General features: G+C 48.1%; 2 protein-coding genes across 6 annotated transcripts in view; both read right to left on the bottom strand.

Moving 5' to 3' along the window:
* ptprub (protein tyrosine phosphatase receptor type Ub) overlaps positions 1-9459 on the bottom strand; it is a 253953-nt gene extending 244494 nt beyond the window's left edge. For all 4 annotated transcript variants that reach the window (XM_086155227.1, XM_086155228.1, XM_086155230.1 and 1 more), the window contains exon 1: positions 9326-9459. In XM_086155227.1, coding sequence (XP_086011353.1) covers positions 9326-9395 — 70 coding nt within the window. In that variant the 5' untranslated portion in view covers positions 9396-9459. The remainder of the gene's footprint in view (positions 1-9325) is intronic.
* A 4034-nt stretch (positions 9460-13493) lies between these two features.
* Positions 13494-24240, bottom strand: LOC147229645 (glucocorticoid modulatory element-binding protein 1-like). 2 transcript variants are annotated; one of them, XM_086155901.1, is made up of 10 exons: positions 24058-24240; positions 23098-23263; positions 22051-22115; positions 21810-21931; positions 21637-21740; positions 19969-20153; positions 19769-19894; positions 16307-16444; positions 14961-15077; positions 13495-14896 (listed from the first exon to the last, which is right to left on the bottom strand). In XM_086155901.1, the coding sequence occupies exons 2-10, from the start codon at positions 23184-23186 to the stop codon at positions 14568-14570; spliced, it is 1275 nt and encodes a 424-aa protein (XP_086012027.1). In that variant the 5' UTR covers positions 23187-23263; positions 24058-24240; the 3' UTR covers positions 13495-14567. The 2 variants fall into 2 exon arrangements, with proteins under 2 accessions (XP_086012028.1, XP_086012027.1); XM_086155902.1 differs by lacking the exon at positions 24058-24240 and having other exon boundaries at positions 13494-14896; positions 23098-23198.
* Positions 24241-24372: the final 132 nt, after the last annotated feature.

Here is a 24372-nt window from a genome sequence, read left to right as displayed (position 1 = left end):
AGCGCATTCCTGTCTGCTTCTTGTTATGGCTGCGCCGCCTCAGACGTGCCTGCGTTGGCCGGTACCCCTGAAGGGGATTAGCGCCGAAGCATACAACTCCCGCCCCCCTCCCTTGTTCCTTCCCGAGGCCGAAACAAGGGGCAGGTAGGGAAAAATAGGAGTTATTATCAGCCGAATGAGACACGGCGCAGACATTGATCGGGCCGGGAGTTGCAAACAAATGACCTCACGGCGCGAGCGTCAAGTTACCTCTGCAGGTCACTTGGTCCAGAAGGGGAAGCGGCGCCTGGGGGACGCTTTGCTTCACACCGGCTATTCGCCGCAACGATTTCCTGAAGCGGGAGGAGGGCAGGGGACCCCAGGGGCGCCGGGCTTTTAGTTCTGCCTTACAGCTCGTTCACTTGGTTAATGAGAACATTAATTACATTCCGCAGAAATTCTCGGGGAAACGGCGAGGACGCGCGTGTGCGTTCACGAGAGAGCGAGCAGTCATTGGTGTTTTGTTTCAAAAAGGTGCTGGTGTAAGGCGAATTCTGCAGAGATACCTCGGGAGGAGGCGCGGTAAAATATTACCATTTTTGCAATCCTATCGAGACCGAGGATAAAAAGAAAAGTTTGAATGCACGAGGACGGGGCGGGAAGGTGCGGCGCCGCCGACGAACAATGCTATCGGCGGCAAAGCCTCTTAGCGCAGGATGGCGAGGGATCCCCCCCCCCCCCTTCCCTCGGCATCCGCCGTCTCACCGTCACATGATACCGCCGCTAAGCAGAGTAATACCCATATTAACCACCATTCTCTTAATGCCTTTTCTCCTGCCCCTTGTGATCGGCCAACTTCCAGCCGTAATCCTCGGCCTAAGCCGGTTCTTAATTACCCCGCCTGTCCGCAAAGACAAAGGCCGGCGCTCAAAGGTCGCCCGTACGCCGGGTTACAAATCCGCGCTCGCCTGTTCTGTTTTTTTTTTTTTTCCTCTTCTTTCCCTTTACCTCAGCGGCGCTGTTTATTTATCATCAGAAGGAATGCATCTTCCACAGTATGCTAAAGCGGCTATTTGCATTTTTGCAGCCTAATAAGGCAAACAGCGGCGCCGTCACCTGCACTGCCGCTGAATTATGTCGGTTCAAACGGCCAAAGTTGCCTCAAATATTTACATATAATCAGCTGGGAGCGATCGCCAATCTGCTCCTCGCACGTAAACAAAACTCACGCCCGGCCAGTCGCCAGTGTAACACACACACACACAAACACACACACACAGGATCCAGTAATAGTTATTTGTGGTTTTGAGCTCTTTGTTAGCAGCCCTCTGCGGGCTCCCAGGACATTCTTGCATATTTCTGGCTTTGTACTGCACACACACACACACACACACACACACACACACACACACACACACACACACACACACACACACACAGACAAAGCGGTGATCTTCCTCTGAGCCGCGGCACTTTCATGCAATTTGATACAGAATGAAGGTTTGCATTCATATCGGCCTTTCTAGGTCATTCTCTAAAGATTTGCCGTTATTATTAACAAGTGAAAGGAAGACGTGTGTGTGTGTGTGTGTGTGTGTGTGTGTGTGTGTGTGTGTGTGTGCGGGGGGGGGGGGGCAAAGCTTCCTTGTCATTGATATCCAGGTCTGGAGTGCCCTTTAGCAAAGCACCGACACCCTGTGTCTTTTAGACTGGAAGCTAATCTCTCCAAACCCGCTCCCAGACAGGATCTGGACCAGGAAGCTGCAGGTTTGGAAATTCCCGTCAGATTTCACCTTGGACTCGCCTTCGCCCTGGAAACCCTCCGCGCCGCGGCAAAACAGTGATTACGAAACGCTGAAAAAAAAAAACAGCGGCAGACACGGGAATGGAAAGAAAACACGGAGAAGTGACGTTCGTACGTTCATTAGCTTTCGCGCTTATCCTGAGCGGGACGAGAGGTGGGATCGTCCCGGATGGATCGCCAGGCTAAACATCATGACGTACGAGCCTTCAGACCTTCACGTGCCATATAGACACATGCTATGTGTTCAAACAGAACCATTCCTCCATTCCCTGCATCAATAATATTCTCAGAAAAGTCTCTTTAGCAGCAACGCGAAGCTAGCTCTCTGCAGGATTTAAAACCAGAAAAGTCTCTTCAGCAGCAACGCGAAGCTAGCTCTCTGCAGGATTTAAAACCAGAAAAGTCTCTTTAGCAGCAACGCGAAGCTAGCTCTCTGCTGGACTTAAAACCAGAAAAGTCTCTTTAGCAGCAACGCGAAGCTAGCTCTCTGCAGGATTTAAAACCAGAAAAGTCTCTTTAGCAGCAACGCGAAGCTAGCTCTCTGCAGGATTTAAAACCAGAAAAGTCTCTTTAGCAGCAACGCGAAGCTAGCTCTCTGCTGGACTTAAAACCAGAAAAGTCTCTTTAGCAGCAACGCGAAGCTAGCTCTCTGCAGGATTTAAAACCAGAAAAGTCTCTTTAGCAGCAACGCGAAGCTAGCTCTCTGCTGGACTTAAAACCAGAAAAGTCTCTTTAGCAGCAACGCGAAGCTAGCTCTCTGCTGGATTTAAAACCGGACGTCAACACACACGTTCTCCAACTCTTCTTGTCTGTTACGAAGAGTAAAAAAAAAAAAAAAAGGAGGAATCCGAGGGAAACTGTCAAGTCACGAAGTCTGGCCGGCCAAATCGCCGCCTCCTGAAGGCTCCCCGTGGGAGATGGAGATGCGGAGGAGGCGGCAGCACAGACGCTCCCACGACGCAGAGGGGAAGCTTCTCCGAGCGGCCTTGGAGGGGTTTTCTGTTAAGTCATTAGCGGCGGCGGCGGCGCAGGTTGAACGGCGAGGCGTGGAGGGGAAAGACGCCAGAGCGCCGGAGGTTTGAGGAGGATTTCTGATGTTAGCACGCGACCGCGGATTTAGTTTTTTGTTTCCTGAAAAACTGCAGCAGCGAAGAAAGGGGAACGACGACCAAATCCGGGAGTTGTATTTCATGCTAAACGAAGACAAATGTCGCGGTTGTCGTAGCCGCCGACCCCCCCCACCAAAAAAAAAAAAACACGCAATTTTTTTTAAATTTGGTGAGACCGATGTTTTCGCTCGGAGCGCACGTTTTATGGATTGTGGTGATTGTGCCATTAAAAGCCCCATTAATCCGACCCATCCAATAACATGGTCTGTAAACATCTCTTTATTGTTAATGAGACTACCCTTAGCGTGTGCGTGCTTGTGTGTGTGTGTGTGTGGTTGTGTGTGTGTGTGTTCTCCAACAGGTCTGAGAACAGTTGATATAGTGCCAGTTGGAACCCATGTTGGGTGTTAAATGCAAAGTTGGGTAATTGTCCGCCAAACCAGAACCCCGGTTTGGCGGACATTCTGCACGCTCCATTACACGTTAAGGCAGGGTGTCAAACTCATTTTCGTCAAATCTGACGTCAAGGGGGCCGGACCAATAATATCATAGCACAATTACCTCAAAGTAACACTAAATCTAAATTTTTCCACCATTTCAGTGTAAAGAAGATCAGGTTAACTAATAAAAGTCCTTCGATGTAATTAAAAAATACATGACAAACAAGCTGGGATTCATTAAGTAAAGTAAGTTTCATCAACGCTATGCGTCACTTCTGTCTTCGCAGTTGTATTTTTCGCCCAAACTTGCCGCATCCACAGGTTTCTTATGAACCAAGAAATAAAAAGTTGTCCATTTCAGAAAACCCTGCACTCCATGTGAGCTTTTCTCCTTTTCTGACGACATCTTGCCGATGAGGGTGTCGGGTCCGACGGAAAAGCATCTCCATTTCCAACGATGAGTAAAAATGCTATTTACAAACCCGCATCGCTGCCACCTGCTGTAAGTTGTGAGTCGTATCGTGTTGACGCAGACTAACACAGCGCACCTCTAGCAGACAATATAGAAACTGCAAACAAGTACCGTAATTTCCGGACTATTGAGCGCACCTCAATATTAGCCGCAACGGCTAGCCGATCGCTATCTCGGTCTTCCTCCTGCGCACTAAAACCGTCAAAGTCGTCTTCTGCGGTGTCGGAGTTGAACGGACTCAGAATTTCCCGTTCATTCCATCGGTCCGACGTGACGAAAATGTTTTCGCAGCGTCAAGGCACGTCCCCAAAACAGTCCATATAGTAGCCGCATCATTGTTTCAGTGAAAAAAGTCGCGGCTTATCGTCCGGAAATTACGGTAGTTCGTAATTATTATTTTCTTTTTTCTTGAAATTGTAGTTTTATTCCACGGGCCAGATCGAACCCCCTGGCGGGCCAGTATCGGTCCGCGGGCCGTACATTTGACACCCCTTCTGAAACGCTTTCCCCGTTCTCCCACCATAAAGGCAAGATGGCGGGCGGGAGGACGCTAGCGCGTTTGGCTGCCGCTTCCCGCTCTCCAACCAATCAACCAAACCAAAGACAAAGGCTCACCTGGACAATCTCCAGCAAGCTACCAAACTAGCTTGCCGACCTGAGCAGGCTGGCTGGCTAGCTAGCCTCTCAAAACTCCAGATCCCGACGGCGACCTGAGCAGGCTGGCTAGCTGGCTAGCTTCTCGAACCTCCAGATCCCGACGGCGACCTGAGCTGGCTGGCTACCTGGCTAGCTAGCCGGCGACCTGAGCAGGCTGGCTGGCTAGCTGGGCTCTCGAAACCCCGGATCCCGACGGTGACCTGAGCAGACAGGCAGGCTCGCTAGCTAGCCGGCCAGCCTCTGGAAACTCCGGATCCCGATGGCGCCTAGCAAGACGGCATTTCCATCGGCCGAAATCTTCTCGCTCCTCCTGCTCCACCATCTCTCCCTCCACCAAAAATCCATTTCCGACATCCAGCTCCAGCACTCGCCTCCTCACAGCGGCGCGACGCTCAGCTGCACACCGGCGAAGCTCCTCCAGCTCGTCCCTGGACTGGCGCTCATCGCCACACTCTGCAATCATGGACTTCTTCCCAATAATTCTGTGTATGTTCTGCTTCTTCTGTTTTTTACTTGTGAAGCGTCTTTGAGTGTCATGAAAAGCGCTATACAAATCCCATGTATTATTATTATTATTATAAAGTCGGCGTGAGGATCCCCACGCTGCCAAAAACCGGACCGGTCAAACCTGAACCGCCTCCTCCTGAGGGCTTTGCCACAACAAGATCCATTGCACTCCACCGGGGGAAGAAGCGGAGTGTCCGGAAGAGTGTTTACACTCCGAAGGGAGTGTCTGGGGGTTCGAATTTCACACACACACACACACACACACACTCACGCCAGGTCAGATCCCGACCCGTTCCTCAACTCTGACTCCGCCGACCTGCACATTTGTTCAAAGACCTCAGGAATCCTCCCCAGTAAATGTGTCGACGCGCAGAGAAGGTAAGGAACTGAAAAAACGCCGAGGGGCTAAATATAAACCGCTCAGGAGGCTGTTTCTTGTGTTTCTGCTCCCCGAGGGCGCCGGCGAGGAGCCGCCGCGCTCGCAGCATCCGTCTTGCAGACCCAATTTTTTTTTTTTTTTTTCTTTTTCCCCTCCTTTCTCGCAGTCTGGTACGAGCCACCTCCGGGGGAGGAAACACACACAGACTGCGACTCGCGGCCTGGCTTACTTCTTTACCGGTTAATTACACCTCCGCGCGTCTCCCTCCCTTCTCCCTGTCCGAGCTAGAAACCATCTGCATCCAATGAAGAAGGAAAAAAAAAAAAAAAAAAAAGAACTCCAGGACCGTCAGCCAAGTAAAACATACGCTTTCAAGTGATAATGAGTGTAATAGTTGATATTAGGAGGCTCACACACACATTAACGCACACACAGCCCTCTTGTGGTAATGGGGTTGTGTGACTCATACCTGAATTTGGGGAGATTTGTCCTCCGACCCGCTGAAAAAAAACAAAAAAATGTGTCGCTGGCAGAAAGGGGGCGGAGCTTCTGGCACCCCAAAAGTTTTAGCTTTGCAAATTAAGATAAGATAAACTATTTTTGTTTTGTTTTTAGTTTATTTTATTCTTGTCATTGCTATTTTCATTCTGTTTATGTTAGTTTGGGTTGTCTATTTCTTTTTTTTTTTTCTCCATTCTCTTGTCTATTGTTATCCTTGATGTTGTTCTCTCTGCCATCTATTAATTTTGGATTTTTTTTTCAATTTTTTTTTTTTTTTTTTTTTTGCTACTTCCTCCTTTGCGATTTTTGAATTCTCGCCCTATTTATATTCTTATTAATTGACACTGATCACGCTGCCGCGAAAAAAGAATTTCCCGGATGGGGATCAATAACGTTTATGTTAAATTAGAATTGCAAGCAGTCGTGTATTTGCTTCCAAAAAAACAAAAAATCATCTGTTCTACCATTATTTCCATAGTTTGGACTTTGGGAGAGAACACGGAGACTCCAGGAACCTTCTCCTTCTTCAGCGCTAACCGCTGCACCACCGAAAGAAAAATTACATTTGTAAAGTTCAGGAGGAGGAAGAGAAGCAGAAAAAGCTCCTCGCCGAGTCCGACCCGACTCTTCCTGTATGCTAACTCGCTAACTCGCTAACTCCCGCCTCTCCGTCCGGCTGCAGTTTCACGGTGCTTAACTCCATCGTAAAAAAAGAAAAGCAAGACGTCTGGTTTTGTTTCGTTTTGTGTTCCTCCGCCCGGACCTCCCGCCGGCTTTCGGAGATCTCAGGAGGACAACGAGCGTCCCGAATAATCGTCGGTTCGGAGACGACACGAGGGCCCGAACCGAGACGTTGTGCTCTCGGGAGCCGCGACCTTTCGCAGAGGAAAATATCAAGCCGACCGGCGGTGAGAACCCAGGAGAGATCTTCACCGACGCCTCGCTGGGAATCCTAAACTTCAATAAAACCAATTCTTCTAAAGATTCACTCCTTCATTCGTCTCAAACCGACGCTAAAACACAAAGTATCCCATCCTGGGAAGGAAAAGGAGCTCAGAAACCCGGAGCAGAGGAACGCTAGAGAAGATAAGGAAGAAGGAGGAGGTTGCCTCCTGCACACACACACACACACACACACACACACACACACACACACGTAGGTGCAGAGGGGTCGCGAAGTCCAACCGCTGAAAACCTGAATAAACCTCCTCCTCCTCCTCCTCCTCCTCCCCGCCCTTCTTTCTTTCTTTCTTTCTTTCTTTCTTTTTTCGCAAAAAACTTTTCCATCTGCTCTCTGAATCTCTGCCCGTCGGTCCCACAAAGATGGAAACCAACCAGGAGGAGCCGGTCTGATCCGGGCCCAACCCCACCCCGCCATCCACAGATGGTGGCCTGGCTCCGGCAAAAGGGGACACACACACAAACACACACACACACACACTTCCACGTTGTGGATTCGCTGCAAGTATGTGGTCAAAAACTGTATTTTCTATGTCGCTCGGACTTTCAGAGGCGCCGCCGCCGCCATCGCCGCCCGCCGCCCGCCGCGAGACGAACGCAACCCTAATTACGCCCATTTGCGACGAAGGCTTTCCGAGGAGACGCGTTTCCCGACTCGTCCTCATTAAGCGCGGCCTCTCCTTTATCCCGATTAATCTCCTCGCCGTCTTCCTTCCCTCCACCTGCGAGCGCCTCCGCGGTAATCCGTGCACGCCCGGTGGTCCTCCCGTGTTTCTCAAAGACGCCGCTTTTGAAGTCCTCCGCCGTTCTTCATGCGGCGCCGCGCTCCGGCCCCCCTTTTCATCTCCGTCCGAGTAGTATCTTATTCGCTCGTATAAGCAAAAGGGGGGAAAAAAATTTAAAAAAAAAACTCGGGATCAAACCGATTGAGTCATGAGACGGCGTTAAATCGCAGAAGCGACGACCTCCGGGCCGACGTCTTAGCATCCAAGCGTCCGGCCGCCGGGAAACGTCCCGAGGCCGCGCGGCGAGGAATTATGGGGAAAAGCGGCGTTCCCGCGGGAGTCGTCGCCATCATCGTCGTTAAACGTCGGAGGCGATAAAAGCAAGAAACGCGGAGCGTTAATCAAAACGGACGGAGGAGTCAAGGTTGCTGTTTCACTCCGTGTCAGCTAACACACACATCCTGTGTCTGCTTGTTAACACACACACATCCTCAGGGAGGTGTCACCCCTCTATTACCTGGGTTTGATTGAATCCCCCCCCCCCACACACACACACACACACACACACACACACACACACACACGTGTCCCCGGAGCCGTCCTCTCAGGTTCTGATGGCGGCGAGCGGCGTGTTCCACGGTAACTTACAGGTTTGTTTTTCCACATTCTGACTCTAACTCGTACTTCCAGACCGAAACGAATCGGTTCGAACGTCCTTGTGGGTTTTAAATCAGATTCGACAATATGAGGAAGGCTGTGTGTACAGAGACATGGGGGAGTGTGTGTGTGTGAGTGTGTGTGTGTGTGTGTGAGAGAGAGAGAGAGAGAGAGGCCGAGTCATGATTAGAGACATTTCACTGCATTCATGTTGAATATTTCCTGCAAGTGTGTGTGTGTGTGTGTGTGTGTGTGTGTGTCCGGGTAAAAGCTCAGTCTAAAAAAAAAAATGCAAAAAGCTGTGTGTGTATATATATAGATATATATACGTGTGTGTGTGTGTGTGTGTACATATAGATGTTTTTCATCTTTAGAGACATGGTTTGATTTTCGTAGATGCATCAATCTATGATTATGATCATTATGATTTATATAATTCTTATTATTGTAATTATTATTGCATCCCGGAAGAGGGTCAGTTGCTCCAAACAAAATAAATCACTCAAATTAAATGATAATTTGATTATATTTAAAAAAAAAAAAGGTTAATTTGAAAAGATATTTTTAAAAATAGCCGTGCCTGAGGTGAACTTTGCGTCCCCCCCCCCCCAGGACGCGCCGGTGTTTTCCGTCCCCGCCGGTGGACTGCGCACCGGTCGCGGTCCACAAACCCCGGATCCGGTTCTCTCCGGTCGACGCGGCGCGTCCGACGCACCTCCTTCCGATGAAACTTTGGCTCTCCGCCGCGGATCCACGGAGGGGAGCCGTGCGGAGGGACACACCGGCCCGGCGGTGCAGCCGCGGGCCCCGGACGGACGCACCTGGAGCCCCGGGCGGACGCACCTGGAGCCCCGCGGGCAGCAACGCGCTCCACACGCACACTTTTACAAAGTTGCTCATTTCACCCCAATCGTCGGTCGTCGAGCAGGAAACGTCGCCGAGCGTCTCCGTCCACACGCCGCGGATAAACGTGGACCGGGAACCGGGTGTCGGGGACGAGGGGAAGGGGAGGGCGGCGTGGGCGCAAAGTTCGCATCCACCGAATTCCCTTCGCTTTTCCGTGAATTTAACACTCGCCCGCTCGGGGAAAGTTCGGCGGCGGGCGCAGCGGGTTCGGAGCGGATCGGATTCTTACCTGTTGGCCCCTCGATGCCATCGGCGTAGATCTGAACGGATAGAATCAAGAGGAAGGCGCAGGTGTTCATGGCGGAGCGGCTTTTAGTCCACTTTGCATCCGTGCGGTGACTCCGTGCGGGGCCCCGCCGCGCTCCTCCGGTCCCGCAGCTGTCGGGCAGAGCAGGGACGGCGGGCTCGGCGACTTCTGCAAACTGACGTCAGGGTAAACAGTTCGGGGGAGAGATTTCTTCCTCAGAGCCACTTTCCTTCCCAGCCTCCTGTTCTTCTCCCGGCGCACGGCCAGCATGAGGCGGGCGTCTCCAAGCGGCCGAAGGCTGCAATGACGCCGTGTGCACAAACGTGGGCCAATGCATGCACACACACACACGCACACGCACAGACAAACACACACTCTCTCTCTCTCTCTCACACACACACACACACACACACAGCCTGACCTTGTGACTCTCACTTGAGTTCCCACCGCGTTCAAACGCCTTTGAGATGTCATTTGTTTGCGACTTATATTCCAAAGTCGGGGTGAGAAATCAGGTGGATGATTCGCAGGAAGTAGATGCCGCCCCAGGTGTGTGTGACTGCCGGGTGAAAATTGTTGGAAATGAGAAAATGAGTTTTGAAAAATGAAATAAAGGAAGTGCGTGTTTTGACACGAGGACAGGATTGAGATGTTGCGATGGTTTCATTAAATAATCCTCTTTTTAGTGGCCGAACACACACACACACACACACACACACACACACACATTATTTCTATCACCTGCTTTTTTTTCTTTATTTGCAAAGATGGTCACATTCAAGATTGACAGCTTACTTCTCCAGAGCAGATGCACACCATATTAATTCAGTGTGTGTGTGTGTGTGTGTGTGTGTGTGTGTGTGTGTGTGGCATTCTCTCCCCGTCTCCTCCACAGCTGCTCGGGTCTGACAAACGTCTCTCCTGGACTTTTCTGCAGAAGGTACATGCAAATGTAAAACACAGCTGCAACGTGGAAGGAAGACTCCAGAGGCGATTTTGGCCCGGCGACGCCAAAGTGTGTGTGTGCACGCATGTATGTGTGTGTGTGTGTGTGTGTGTGGAGTTCATAGTTTTATATTTGATTAGGGAGTCCTGCATGCTAGTCACACTCTGCAGTGTATTTGATTACAGCATTAGACGGCTTCACCTTTGAAATTAATCATCTCGCACAAGTGCTGACGCAGCACACTCCCTCCCCGAGTTAAGAAAGGCGTCTCCGGCTGGCGCATTTTCTCGGCCGGCCGGCGCCGGGGAGCCCGATTGGATCAAGACGCCATTATGCGGCGCGCTCATTACTCATTTGGTTGCGGCGCGCCGACGTCGTGGCGGCGCATTAGATTAAACATCGACGACAGACGCGCCCCGGGCCTCCGACGCGAGCGCACATCTCCGTCTCCACCCGGAGTGACGGGTGAAGGATGGGTCGCCCCGTAAATTAACCAAAAGAGTGTCGGGGTAACACCTGTAATTACACCTCCTCGCTGCCCGGCGGTCCTTTTACGACCCGATTGTTCAAGGTGCCGCCGTTTGTCTCGCCGGAGAGGGTTTTTCTCTTTATTTTTCGGCCCGAACTCGCTCCGGAACCGACCCCGGATCCCGCCTCGTAGATTCGATGATATTTTGAACGGTGATGAAAAGCGCCTGCATACATTCAGATTCGGATCCGGTCCGAATCTCCAGAACGGGGGTGTCAAACTGACAAACACAGCGGGGCGAAATTCAAAACTGGGACTAACATTGATATTTGATACACCGAAATAAATATAACAATGAACCCAAGTTTTGCTTAAAAACTGAATATGGAGCAGGCGGCATAATACTTTGCAATATATACTGTATTTTCTGGACTGTCGAGCGCATCTGAATAAAAGCCGCACAGGCAATAAACATATTAAAAAATGAAATAGAATGAATAAATATATGTGTACGTATGTATAGGTCACACTCGTGACACGCGCAGTAGGTGGATTGAAGATGAAACTACATTTAGCTAACGCAGGGGTGTCAAATACTCAAAAATTCAAAATCTGGGAAAGTCGTTGGCCAACATTGATTATTATTGAAAAAAACTTCCTCCAATGAGCCTTTTCATGTGGATCCAAAAAAGTTTTGCGTAAACACTGAATATGGAATATTCAATATAATATGTACCGTGTTTTCCTGACTATTGGGCGCACCTGAATATAAGCCGCACCGGCTGTAAATCAATAAATCAAGTAAATAGATAAATATGTACATATGTAGGCCGCAGGTGACCACGTTGTAACGTGAGATATTTACACAAAAACTTTTTTTTTTTAAACTTCGAATTAAATACAAACCGGTAACATCGAAAAAATAGGTACAAGAAATGCTTTTTTTTTCCCCAAACAGAGCCTGTAACAAAGCTGATAGAAAAAAAAGTATAAATACATTTTTTTTTTTTTTGGTTTGAGAGAAAAATTCTTCTGTTTCTCAAACTAATTTAACAATTTGGCCAAATTCTCCACAATCACCTCGGGCAAAGTTCATTTTGTTGCCATTTTTTCCGGACTATTGTGCGCACCTGAATATAAGCCCCACCAGATAAAAATAACTAAATAAATCTATGTGTACCTATAAATACCACAAAGGTCTATAAGCCACCGTCTACATCTTTTTAATTTTAATTAAATACATACCGGTAACTTTCACAAATACATACCCAAAATGCTTTTTTCTTAAAAAATTAGCCACATCGTTGTTGAAAGCGTGTGAAAAATTAGCGGCTTGTAGTTCGGAAATGAGGGTAACTTAATATCGCACGAATGCAAAATTGAAATTCAAATAAAAAACACACAACGGCATTCATTTTTTAAACAAAAATTAAATAAAAATCATATTCCCCTTTTATCGTGACTGCTATTTATTTGCAGCCTCCTGAATTAAATTTCCACAGTAATCTTTTTCCTCAGGCTAATTATAAATATGAAAAAATTAAAAAAAGATTTTCCAGACTATTGAGCACACCTGAATATAAGCCGCGATGGCTGAAAATAACTAAATAAATCTATGTGTACATATAAACGCCACACTTGTCTATAAGCCGCAGGTGTCCATGTTGTAACATGAGATTTTTACACACAAACATTTTTTTAACTTTAAATCAAATACATAGCGGTAACATCCACAAATACGTACTGTAAATAGTTTTGTCCTTCTTAGTCCTCCCGCACGCTAAAACCGTTAAAGTCGTCTTCGTCGGTGTCGGAATCGAACGGCCTCAGAATTTAACGGGTCTCATGTGACGATGCTAAATGTTTTGGTGTCGTAAAGCTCATTCGCCCCCCAAAAAAATCCCTAAATAAGCCGTGTCGTTATTTAAAGCGTGTGAAAAAGTAGTGGCTTATAGTCCAGAAATTATAGTAACTTAATATTGCACAAATGCAAAATTGAAATTAAAAAACACATCAATGGCATTAATTTCTTAAATAAAAAAGGAAAAAAAAATGATACGCCTCTTTGTATTTACAGCCTTCTAAATTGAATTTCAACAGTAACCTTATTCCTAATAATGAATGTAAAAATAAAATAAGAATAATAAACCAACGAACTAATCATAATATTCAAGCCCACTTCTTTAAGTAGCAACAAAACGTAAACGTTAATTATAGTTCAGTTTGCTTCACACTGATCTACTCTGATTCTCTGCCTTTCTTTTTGCCGTTTTTTGCAGGGCTAGCACAGTGCCAGGGTTAGCATCAGGTCGCTATGACGACTCCTGGAACCCAGAGTGTGACATGTATGCTCCAGAGGTAGAATCCACATCACTCACGAGCTTCTGCAGAACCGTCCTCCGAGGTCCATCCGGGGGGACGACGCCATCTATTCGTCTAAGAATCGGCTCCAAACCTTTCTTTTTGAGAAAAGCTTATAGTTAGCGCTCCGCTAGCCGCTAGTTATGCTGCCAGGAGATCCCATGATGCACTTCTCTCGTCGCTGTTCCACCTGCACTCATGTACCTTCGCAAGACAACCTTGTATCTACCGCCGCTTCGAGCCAGGCGTCCAACAGCGGTATTCATTGTACAGCTGGCAAAGTATAACATCGGCTATTAGCATGTAGCTGCTAGCGCGGCGGGTACTATTAGAAGGAGATCCTCTGTCGGTATCGCGCTCTTGCTTCACCAGTCGAGGCAGAAGGTCACCCAACGCTCAAGGTTTCTGCTCCGGTAACCTCCGAAATGCTTGCGAGGTCAGCCGGACACCTTCGGAGCGGACGGCGTGCATCTGAAGGACGCCGTAAAATGGTAAACAGACTTTCGCTTTGACCGGGAACCCTGTGCTTTTTCTGCTGCGACCGTCGAACAATTTGATAAAATTATCTTTGAAGGACGTCCGGATTGACTCGGTTCATCAAACGGATTCGGATTCGGAGGCCGAGTCGGGTCCGAGCAGCGCGAGCCGCCCTCGCCGTCGGGCTGAGAGAAAAATTAACAAGGGTTTAAATGAAGAACCTTTTCCTGGTGGAAGAATAGAGATTTATTTCGGACGACACTGGAACGAATCCACATCAACTCGGGCGGTCGATCAAACGTAAACAAACGTGTCTGAAAATAATTTGCGGTGAACGTCGATAAAGGATGTGTTTGAAAGCGGGAGCTGGTTTCGGATCAGAAGACACTTCTGAACCGTCCAGGGCGTGAAAATCAGACCCCGGGGTCGATTTCAGCGGCGACGAATCGATTAGAAGAACGAACGGTTCGTGAATGCAAAGGGGAAACGTTTACACAAACGGAAACAACTAACCTGAACGTACGACCGAACTCCATTCATTGGTTCGTTCATCGTGCTCGTCATGCACTCGGGGTCAAAGGTCAGCCTATCCCGGCTGCGATCGGGCGAGAGGAGGTTCAACCCGAACCGATTTATCACAGGGATACATTTGGAGATAAACAACCATTCACCTTCTCAGTCGCTCATCTGGGCCGTTCGTGGTCTCCAATGAAGCTCCTGCATTTGTTTGGAGGAACCTCGAGGAACCAAACGCAGATATGGCGACTCCACACAGGAAGAACCCTTGTTGGAATCCGACCACATGCTAACCGCTACGTCGCCTCTACGACCGAACTTGAGGAGAGCGGGTACAAGCGAGAACCGAGTGACTTGGAATCTTACAAACGGGTGTCCGAGACGGTTTGCCTACAAATATCTTCTGTTCATCTCAGCGACGGAGGGACCAGCGTTGGAAGCGTCCGTCCATCGACTTATTTTTTGAACCCTCTTTTCCCGAACCCGCCCTTCCCCACGTCATGCGCGCTCTCCGTCGCCACTAAGTCCTCTACGACGGACTGCAGGTCCTGCTTGAACTTCGCGTCCCTGACGTCCAGACGGATCCCGGCGGCGTCCTCCTTCCTGTCCCGTCTCCCACCAGGCTCGCGGTTCCTCCCGGCCGGGCGGTGGTTCGCGGGAGGCGGGAGAACGTCCCCCGTTTGCCTGGCGGACGGGCTCGGACGGCGAGGTGGACGGCGATCTTTATCGGCGGGACTCTGGACGCAACCCTGCTTCCTCCTCTCCTCCCAGAGTTCCTCCAACTCTACGGAGAAACAGCTCAGACGTGAAAGCCGTCCGACGGATTCGGGACCAGACTTGTCTCTCACCGTAGACGCCATCCAGGACCCGGTCGTCTTCGCTCTGGCGGCGCCGCTGGTCCAGAGCCTGCTTCACCGAGTCCAGGAGCCCGAAGGTCTCGCACAGGGAGTTCAGAACCAACGCATCTGGCAGAGCGAGACGACGCGCAGCGGTTAGCACGAATACGAACGACGTTCTTCGGAAACTATTTTCCCGCTCGCCCGTCGCCGGACCGTTCCGTCCGTCGGCTTCGCCGGCCAAGCTCAAGGAAAATAAAGTCCCGTTCCAAAACCTCAACGGCAGCGTCTCCTTCCAGCCGCTGAAGATAAAACAAAAAAAAAAAAAAAAAAAAACTGTGCAATATTTCATTTCATAACAGCGACACTACAATTTTTCCTTTTATCATACTATTGTGCACTCCTTACCTCACTTGTTACTAAGACACTTGTAGTTTTATCACTTGTTTACTAAGACACTTTATAGTTTCACTGAGACACTTTATAGTTTATAGTTTATTTTTATTTCTAATTCTGCCTTTTTCTTTTTATTATTTATTACTGTTATATTTTCTGTAACTCTGGCACAACAATTTCCTTCGGGATTAATAAAGTTGGTCTTATCTTATCTTATCTTATCTTATATTAAAGCGCCGACTCCACTGTCAGCGGTTTCATGGTTGAATCCAGGAATGAGTCTCCTCCCTTCAATTTTCCATTCCAGCAGGCAGTAAGGTGCATGAACAAACCACCAAGAAGAAGAAGAAGAAGAAGAAGACAAGAACACGGAGGTTGAAGCTTCATGGAACGACAAGCACGAACGATCGGATGGTTGGAGTGTGAAGAACCCTGTTAGCCGTTAGCTAACGAGAGCTCGGACCTCCTCCACGCTCCAAAGAAAGTCTTTTAAAAACAGAGCTCCACAAGATGTGAGTTCCTATGGACCTGTAAAAAGGTCTAGGAGCTTCAATGGTTCTAGGAGCCGAAGGTCCAAGGGCTCTGGTTCCTCTACAAGCAGAGCAGCAAGAAGCCGCCTGGTTCCCCAAGAGGTTTTAGGAAGTGCAAAAAGTCCCCGCGGTGTGAAAGCGCCTTTGGTTTCCACATGAAGCCGCTCAGAACAAAATCTGCAGGATTATCTTCAGCAAGCGGGATGTCATTTCCAGAAGGAGACTTTTGTGTTTGAGTTCCCGCCATGTCATTTCTCCTTTATCCTCCGCGGAAAAACCCCGTTCAGTCCCTTTGTATTTTAAAACCGAGGCAATCATTTCCACCGCCGCCACCTCGAGGAGTCACCCACACCGGACGAATCCGGTGGATTAAGACGGTTAAACCCCCTTTTCCTTTTTTTTTTCCCGAAACGCTCCCGGACGGGGACTCACCCGTCTCCTGCAGGCCGGCCCTCTCGCTGCGGAGCTCCACTCCCCGAAGCGTGGCGAGCAGCTCCGTCTGAAGGCCGGCCAGGACCTCCCCCATCAGGCCCGAGTCCGACACTCCCCTCCACAGGCTCAGAACCCCATCTGGAAAAGAAAAAAAAAACGGGTTTTTCGCAGGTTTACCTTCCATCGGTCCGTCGGAAAGATCTCGTCGTTTATCGGGTCACTTCCATCGGGGTCAGCTTGGAATAACGGTCCAAACTCCCGATTATTAACTAGTTTATTTGATTTTTATCATCGCTATTGTCCCTCTGTTTATGTTGTCGTTTTGGTTGTCATTTTCACCCTTACTGTGTTTTTTCCCCATTCTTGGATTTTGTTTTCATTAAACTTTAATTTAATTAATTTATATATAAATGCACACATATATATATATATATATATATATATATATATATATATATACAAAAATGTGTGTGTGTGTGTGTCTGTGTATATATACAAATAAATATGTATACACATATATGTGTATATATACGCACACACACACACACATATATACATACACATACATATACAAACACACACACATATACGTATATGTTTATATATACACACACACATATGTATTTATATATATATATATATATATACAAATATATAAAGCAAAACATCCACTGAGCCATGTAGAAGAAGTCATGGAAATCGCACACACACACACACACACACACACACACACACACAGCCACACAACTTGGGCTATGTGTAAGTGGTTCAATGACTTTTTCCCCATTTTGGTGCTCGTGACTCAACTTATGTCCAGATACCAGACTTCTCTAGGAACTACATCAGCATGCATGCATGTGTGTGTGTGTGTGTCCATGTCCGTGTCCGTGTGTGTGTGTGTGTGTGTGAACACGTGAGCACACAGTCCCCTGACGTGACCCCGCTGACTCAGACTTGGACTACAAAAATGGCCGCCAGGCTCTAGAAACGGCCTTGTTGACTCAGACGCGCCAAACTTCAGACGTGAGACTGTCGGATCTGGAAGGAGGAGAAAGACGCTCCAGCTGGAGCTGGAGATCCTTCTTCCTGAAGGATCTTCCACGACCGCGTATCTCCACAGAGATTTGCGCTTCCTGTTTGGTTTTCTTTCCTCTCCACACGTTCCTTTCTAGCCAGGAAGTTGTTTTTCAAATCGCTCCCCTTGTTTGTTGCATAACATCTCCAGCGTTGGGTGTCTTTTTGCGAGAACCCGCCGGGTTTTTTTTCGTATCAGACGTGTGGAAATGTGAAGACAAAAAAAAAAAAAGGGGGCAAAAATGTGAAAAACACCTCGTATTTTCTTTCTCCTTTTCCTCCGAGACCACAGCCAATCATCTGCCTCCATCTAACGTCCCGTCCTGCGTCCCTCCATTCATAAACACCTCTTCCTCCAGACCTCCTCCAACCTCAGCATCCTTCTCCCTAGATGTTCCTCCGCCTGCTGCTCCCGCAGAAGATCCCACCGCAAATATCACAGCATGACTTGCCGGGTAGTTTTGAATACACTCTTGCTAAGTCGTAAATTTGATTAAATTACATCCACACCCCGGCGTGTAAACTATGGCGGCTCCCCATCATCAGTGGAGATGAAATGTCACACAGCTTTCAGGTCGCACACACACACACACACACTAACACACACGCCTCTGTTCCACCCCTTTAATCATTTAACCTTTGCTTCCCTTTTTGAAGGGGATGGTCTCCAAATGTACATATCAGAATTTACCGCCGGCGGGTCGAGCTGAATGCTAATGAGGCCGCCGCCGTCGGAGAAGCTCATATTTTCCGCGCTTAAAGCGATCCCCGCCCGCTGAGGCCTTATTGTCCTATTTGATGGATGTTTGTACAAGCGACACAAAAAAAAAATGATAATTACATTTCTCAAAACATCTTGGTTTGTTTAAAATTGTAAAAAAAAAAAAAAAAAAAAAAACTTTTTGCTCGTAGCCTCCCCCTTAGCGAGGAAGGGAACGCGGAAATAGAATGAGCTTCAGGATGAAGACTGAAAAAAAGAGTCGCCCAAGTCGCCGGTTTGCGTGCGCTAACTGCGTCGCTATGCTAACAGAGCGAGAGCGGATGTTGACCGCAGACTTCTGGAACCGTTCTGCTGACCGAGCGTTGGCTTCCTCCGCGATCGTGCCGATGTCGACGTCCTAGCATCTCGGGCTTCACGCCGTCTCAGAGGAACTTTCAGCTTTAGCGTCAAAACTAGCAGCAACCGTGAGCTCTTTAAGCAGCTTCCCTCGGCTAAACGCATCCGCGGGGAAGCGGCGAGAACACCGACACGGATCCTTAGCTTAGCATCAGCCCCTTGGCTTCCCCTGAACTGGAAATCAAACCCAAAAGCAGCACAATGCACCGTTATTAGCGTTTGTACCGCACCGAGCCAAAGCTAACACTAGCAGAAAGCCAATGTTAACAGTCGCAGCCTCGAGAGGTCATCGTTACATCCCTTGGGGCGGTTGTGTGTTTTTTTTGGGGTGTTGTTTTCCGTGGCGCTCATTCCAGAGAAAAAGACAAATTGTTGGAGCCGAAGACCTTATGCTTTCTTTTTGTTTGGTCTGTCTAGAGCTGTGAGACCAAACAAAAGATTGGGAGCGAAAGTATGCAGACACGTGAATACAAGCGATATGGCGTGCATTCGTTTAGCGCAAGAAGTGAGCGAAAGTGTGAAGCCCTTGGCTCCTACGATGTTTCTTTTTTTTCAGAATGACGTCACGGCCAGTACTGAAGGGACCAATAGGGGACTGCAATCAGTTACCGAAACCCTCTCAGGACTACTTACTACTACTACTACTAAGAAAACACCCCGAAACACACGACGACCTCTCAGGAGGTAACAGTCATCAACCCAACATGCATTGCGCGAATGAAACATCCATCGATCCATCCATCTTCCAGCTCCTCTGTGGGGACCCCGAGACCAGCCCGTCCTGGGAAATCTCATTTCGGCCGCTTGTATTCACGATCTCGTTCGTTTCGGTCGCGACCCACGGCTCGTGGCCATCGGTGAGGTTGGAAACGTAGATCCACCGGTAAATTGAGTCCAGCTCCAGAGTCCGAAATGCTGCACAAGACCTTTAGATACATGAACCTCCGTCCGTTTCCGGTTGAGCACCACGGGTCTCGGATTTGGAACGCTTCACACTCCCGTTCCGCCGAGAGCTGGAGATCACGACCCGATGACACCGACAGAACCACATCATCTGCAAAAAGCAGAGACTCCATCCTGCGGCCGCCAAACCGGATCCCCTCGACGAAATTCTGTCCGTACTGGTTATGAAGAGTCCAACTCTCACCGGAAACGGGTCTGATTTACAACCGGCAACACGCGACTAAAACGTAGCATAGCATACGCAGGTTCCCTTTAAAAAATGCAAAGTTCACAGTGGCCTTAAGAATTCAACAAACATCTCCATTTACCAGTCGCGTCGCTCCTCTTCCTCTTGACTCCGATGCCGTTGGCGGCGTTTCCGAGCCGGGCCGGACCGGCGCTCCACGCCGCCACCTTGAACTTCTCCTCCAGGGCCTCCTCCACTTCTGCCGCGCCTGAAAAACACCGGATAAACATCAGCGCGGGAGGCCGAGCGTCCGCGAAACAGCAAACGCCGGCTAAAAACCACCTGTCAGGAGAGGAACCCGTCCTCCGAGAGCGTCCGGCGCCGGGCAGGACGGGCTGGGCAGCGCCGGCGTCCCCAGGGGGAGCTGAGCGCTGTTGATCAGCATATCGAATTTCGTGCTGCGGCAGGTGTTGCTGCAGACGCTGTCGTGCTGGTAGAAATCGATCTGGCCGGAGTCCATCATTTTTCTGCACGAGAGGAAGAGGAAGGGGTGAGGGTTTCGCCGTCGGCTCGGATCCTCGGAGACGCTTGCGGACAAACGGAGACGGGATCGGTGACGGAACGGGTGTATTGACTCGGCGTTACGCCGGGAACAAGCGCAAACACGATGGCGGGCGCGGAAGAAGGATCGCCGTGCGGCTCGTTCCTATGTTATTCGATCCCGCCGCGATAACGATCCCGCCCGGCGACAGTTTGAGGGATGCGGCGGCGGCGGCGGCGGGTCGGAGACGGAGGCTCGTTACAGGCGTGAGAGATGATATTACCGCCTTCCATTTGAATTTTCAAACCCGTTTCTTCAACTCCCGGAGGGCATCCACGACCTTCAGGAGTTAGCGAACTGTTTAGATCCTCTACTCCTGTGGGAATTCCACAGGGTTGCTTCCTGTTTGGAAGCTCAACGTTCTCCCCGTGTCTGCCTGGGGTTCCTCAAGGTTCTCCGGGTTCCTCCCGAAGTCCAAACACCTGCAGGAGGTTCACCGGAGACCCTGATCACCAGAATAGCTGTTTGTCTCCAGGAGGGACGGTGAATTTATTGGTAGACGGATGCTGGAATCGGAGGTCGAGAACAGGGTTGGACAATTATTTTGGCTAATTTTCATGCGTGGATCAACTAAGTATCATGTAAAGCGAACAAAATTAAAATTGCAATTTGAATTTTTTGGCATTAATGATCATGTAAACGTTTAAATTTTTTGGCATTAATGATCATATAAATATACCAACATTATTTTGTGTGTAATCATCCATACAAAATTAAACCTAAGGAGAAAATAAGGAGTTTCTAAATTCAATATGGATTGAAAAATACTTACTTTGGTGTAAATTGTGTAAATTGCTCAGGTCTTTGAACACTGCGGCTCAAACAACGATGTGGATAATTTATGGATTTTTTGGGGAGCTAACGGGCTTCACGCCGCCAAAACATCTCGCCTCGTCACATGGGATCGATGAAATGACCGCGAAATTCCGAGGCCGTTCAATTCCGTCACCGAAAAAGACGACTTTAACGGTTTTAGCGCGCGGGAGTCGGACGAAGCGGGGATGGAAAATGAACTTTTCATTGTTTTATTAATTATTCATCTTTTTCATCGGCTGTGTTACGGCCACTGTTTGGGGAAATGGTATTTCCAGTACGTATTTGTGGATGTTACGTTTAATTAAAAATACAAAAAAATCATGTTTGTGTGTAAATATCTCATGTTATAACCAACCGATGTAGATGATTTTTGTAATTTTTTGTCATTTTTACCTGGTGCGGCTTATACTCAGGTGCGCTCAATAGTCAGGAAATTATGGTAATAAAATTTACCTGAGTTGACGGTGGAGAATTTGGCTAAATTGGTCAGTTGGTTTGACAAGCAGAAGACGTTTTCCCTCAAACCATGACAAAAAAAGGCTGGTTATTCGTCCGATAAGACGGTAGGGGTGCTTTTATTTCGAAAAGGCTACCTGAGCATCACTCCTCCCAGTCTGATGGCCCTCTTCCAGTCCTTCAGGGTGGCTTTCCCTGCCAGGTGGACAAACTGCTTGGGGCTGATGAGCTGGTCGTTGAACTGTCGGAAAAGGACGAGCTCATAAAGATACGCCGGCCGAGCGGAGAAAACGATCGGACGACGACTCACTTTAACACATCTGACGTTGATCCCGGGGCAGACGAACTTCTTGAACAGCAAGACGGCCTTGCTGTCTCCGCAGGTGATGGGGTAGCCGTACTCCACCGCCTCTCCTTCAGCTTTACCGTCATCTGAAGGTCGGAAAACGGAGGATGAACGCGGCCCGTGCAGATTCACCAAAGGCTCGAAAATCCAAACTGCGCGTGTTAAACAAACGTTTCTACGAGCGACCGTCCGCGGTTCCGCCTACCGTGGTGAGCCTGGATCGCCAAGACGGTGGTGGCGGCGCCGGTTTCTGCAGTGTCCGGACTCACCCTGCAGGAGGCAACAGAAACACGCACAACGAGTTTCCTCGGCTGAGTGCCGGCTGAGAAATGAGTTTTGCATTTCTCATGCAAAAGACGTCTCTGTGTTTCTTGTTCAGCAGAACAATAAAAAAAAAAAAAATGACCTATGCTAAAAATAGCTTAACTGATCAATGGTGCGGTCTACTCCATTTAATGCACATTTTTATCTGTATATGACTATATAATATAATTTATATTATATTTATATAAACATAAATATATTCTTAAAAATGTATATGTTCATAATTTATTTTTTTTCTCCTAAAAATGTATATATTTACATAAAAGTATATATTTATTTTCATATAAATGTAGATCTTTATATAAATACATCTATATAATGTTTACATGCACATCCTTTTTTATTTTGTTCAAAAAAAAATTTTAAGCTTTCAATCACTTGTATCACATATTCCATGTAAACATTATATAGATGTATTTACATAAAGATATACATTTATATGAAAATAATAATATGAATATATCACTTGGATCACATATCCCATTTAAATATTATATAAATATATTTATATATATGAATGTATACAATTATATATTTATAAAAAATATATATCTTAAATAAATATTATTTATATAAATATATACATTTTTAGGAAAATATCTATATTTTTATATAGATATATTTATTTATAAATATATACATTTTTAAGAAAATAATTATATTTATATAAATATAATATTAATTATTTTATAATATGTGATGCAAGTGATTGACAGATTTTTTTTTTTTTTAACAAAATAAAAAAAGGATGTGTAGAGCAGGAAATCTGTCAATCACATGTAAATACTGTTCATTATTTTAGTGAATCTACGCTTGCTGCTTTTTTACACTTCCGCTTCCATGCTCACCGCTGTTACCCTGCAGTAATGACAGTAAAGTGCCATCTAATCAAAAAAAATATATATATATCAAAAATGAGAAGCGTTACCCCGGGTGGAGGATGGGCTGCAGGTGAAGGATGACCTGTGTCTTGTGGTTGTCGCCGCCGGACGCCCCCTCCTCTTCCTTCTCCATCATGAGATCCCCCGGAGACACAATGACCTCAGCACCCCCTCCTCACGGAGCTGCACGCACAGAAGGCCAGCCACGCATGTCTAGATCACACACACACACACACACACGCATGCAAACTGAAATTAAAATGCACACACACACAAGTCACCGGAATCCTCGTGCAGCGGTGCTTTGCGGCATGCAACCGAATCCGTACGGCGGGCTTAAAACGCCGTAATCCTCCCAGGGTCCCGGCCCTGATCCCCTTCATAAGCCCACGGAAGATGCGGAGAGGAGCGCCCCGGACGACCCAGGTGTCAGGGGGCCGGGAACCATCCGGAAGCAAGCAGGAGAAGACCTCAACAGGTGAAGCATTTCCAAAAAATACATATCAAAACTATCCTGCAAAACCCCCCTTTTTACTCCAACGCTGCTATTTGGAGTTATTTAAATGGATCCTGCTGTTTTCGGCTCATTCTCTTGCAAAAATGTGTTGATTATGATAAAAAAAAGAAGAAGAAGATGTGACGTGAGAGAGGGGTTCCTGTCAATCAATCATCCCGCCGGCCTGGAGAAGGTGCGGGATCACGGAGGTCTTCAGGGTGAAGAGTTGCGTCTCCGTGCACGTCAAAAACCCGCATCCAGAACGACCGTAAACACACAAAAACAAACATATCCCTCCGTGTCTTGAGAAGAAATCTCTAAAAATAAAGTGGATCGGATCACCAACTCGGGACGCGGGCAGTTGCGTGTCTCTCCCTCTCACGCATGCATGCACGCACGGACTCAAAGCCGTCCCGCACGCCCTGAACGCGGGAGGGAAACTACCTGCACCCCGAAAAAACACACACCTCGATCACACACACACACACACATATCGTAGTTTTCTACTCACCGTTTCGCGGCGGGACGGCCGGCCGTCGTTCGCCTGTCGGCCGGGCGGCCGAGCATGCGCCGTAGCGCCGCCGCCGCCGCCGCCGCCGCCGCCGCGCAGAAGGAGCATCTGTCCCGCTGTCACGAGAACCGGCGTGTTCGCACGCGATGGCGTGTAAACCGGTCAAGTCGCCCTGGTTGAGTCCCGCCGGTCGTGCGTGATCCCCCACCCCCATCACGCACGTTAATCCCCACTTGCCCCCCCTTAAGAAAAAAAAAAAAAAAATCCTCTTTTTTTTTCATAAATCCTAAATAAATAAAATACTAATTCTTAATT

The sequence above is a fragment of the Fistularia commersonii genome, chromosome 11 (assembly GCF_037954325.1).
Source record: "Fistularia commersonii isolate RoL2024-O1a breed Wild chromosome 11, RoL_Fcom_v1.0, whole genome shotgun sequence".
Classification (NCBI taxonomy): Eukaryota; Metazoa; Chordata; class Actinopteri; order Syngnathiformes; family Fistulariidae; genus Fistularia; species Fistularia commersonii.
Note: the sequence above shows the minus strand (reverse complement) of the source record. Positions and strands in the feature narration are given on the sequence as shown.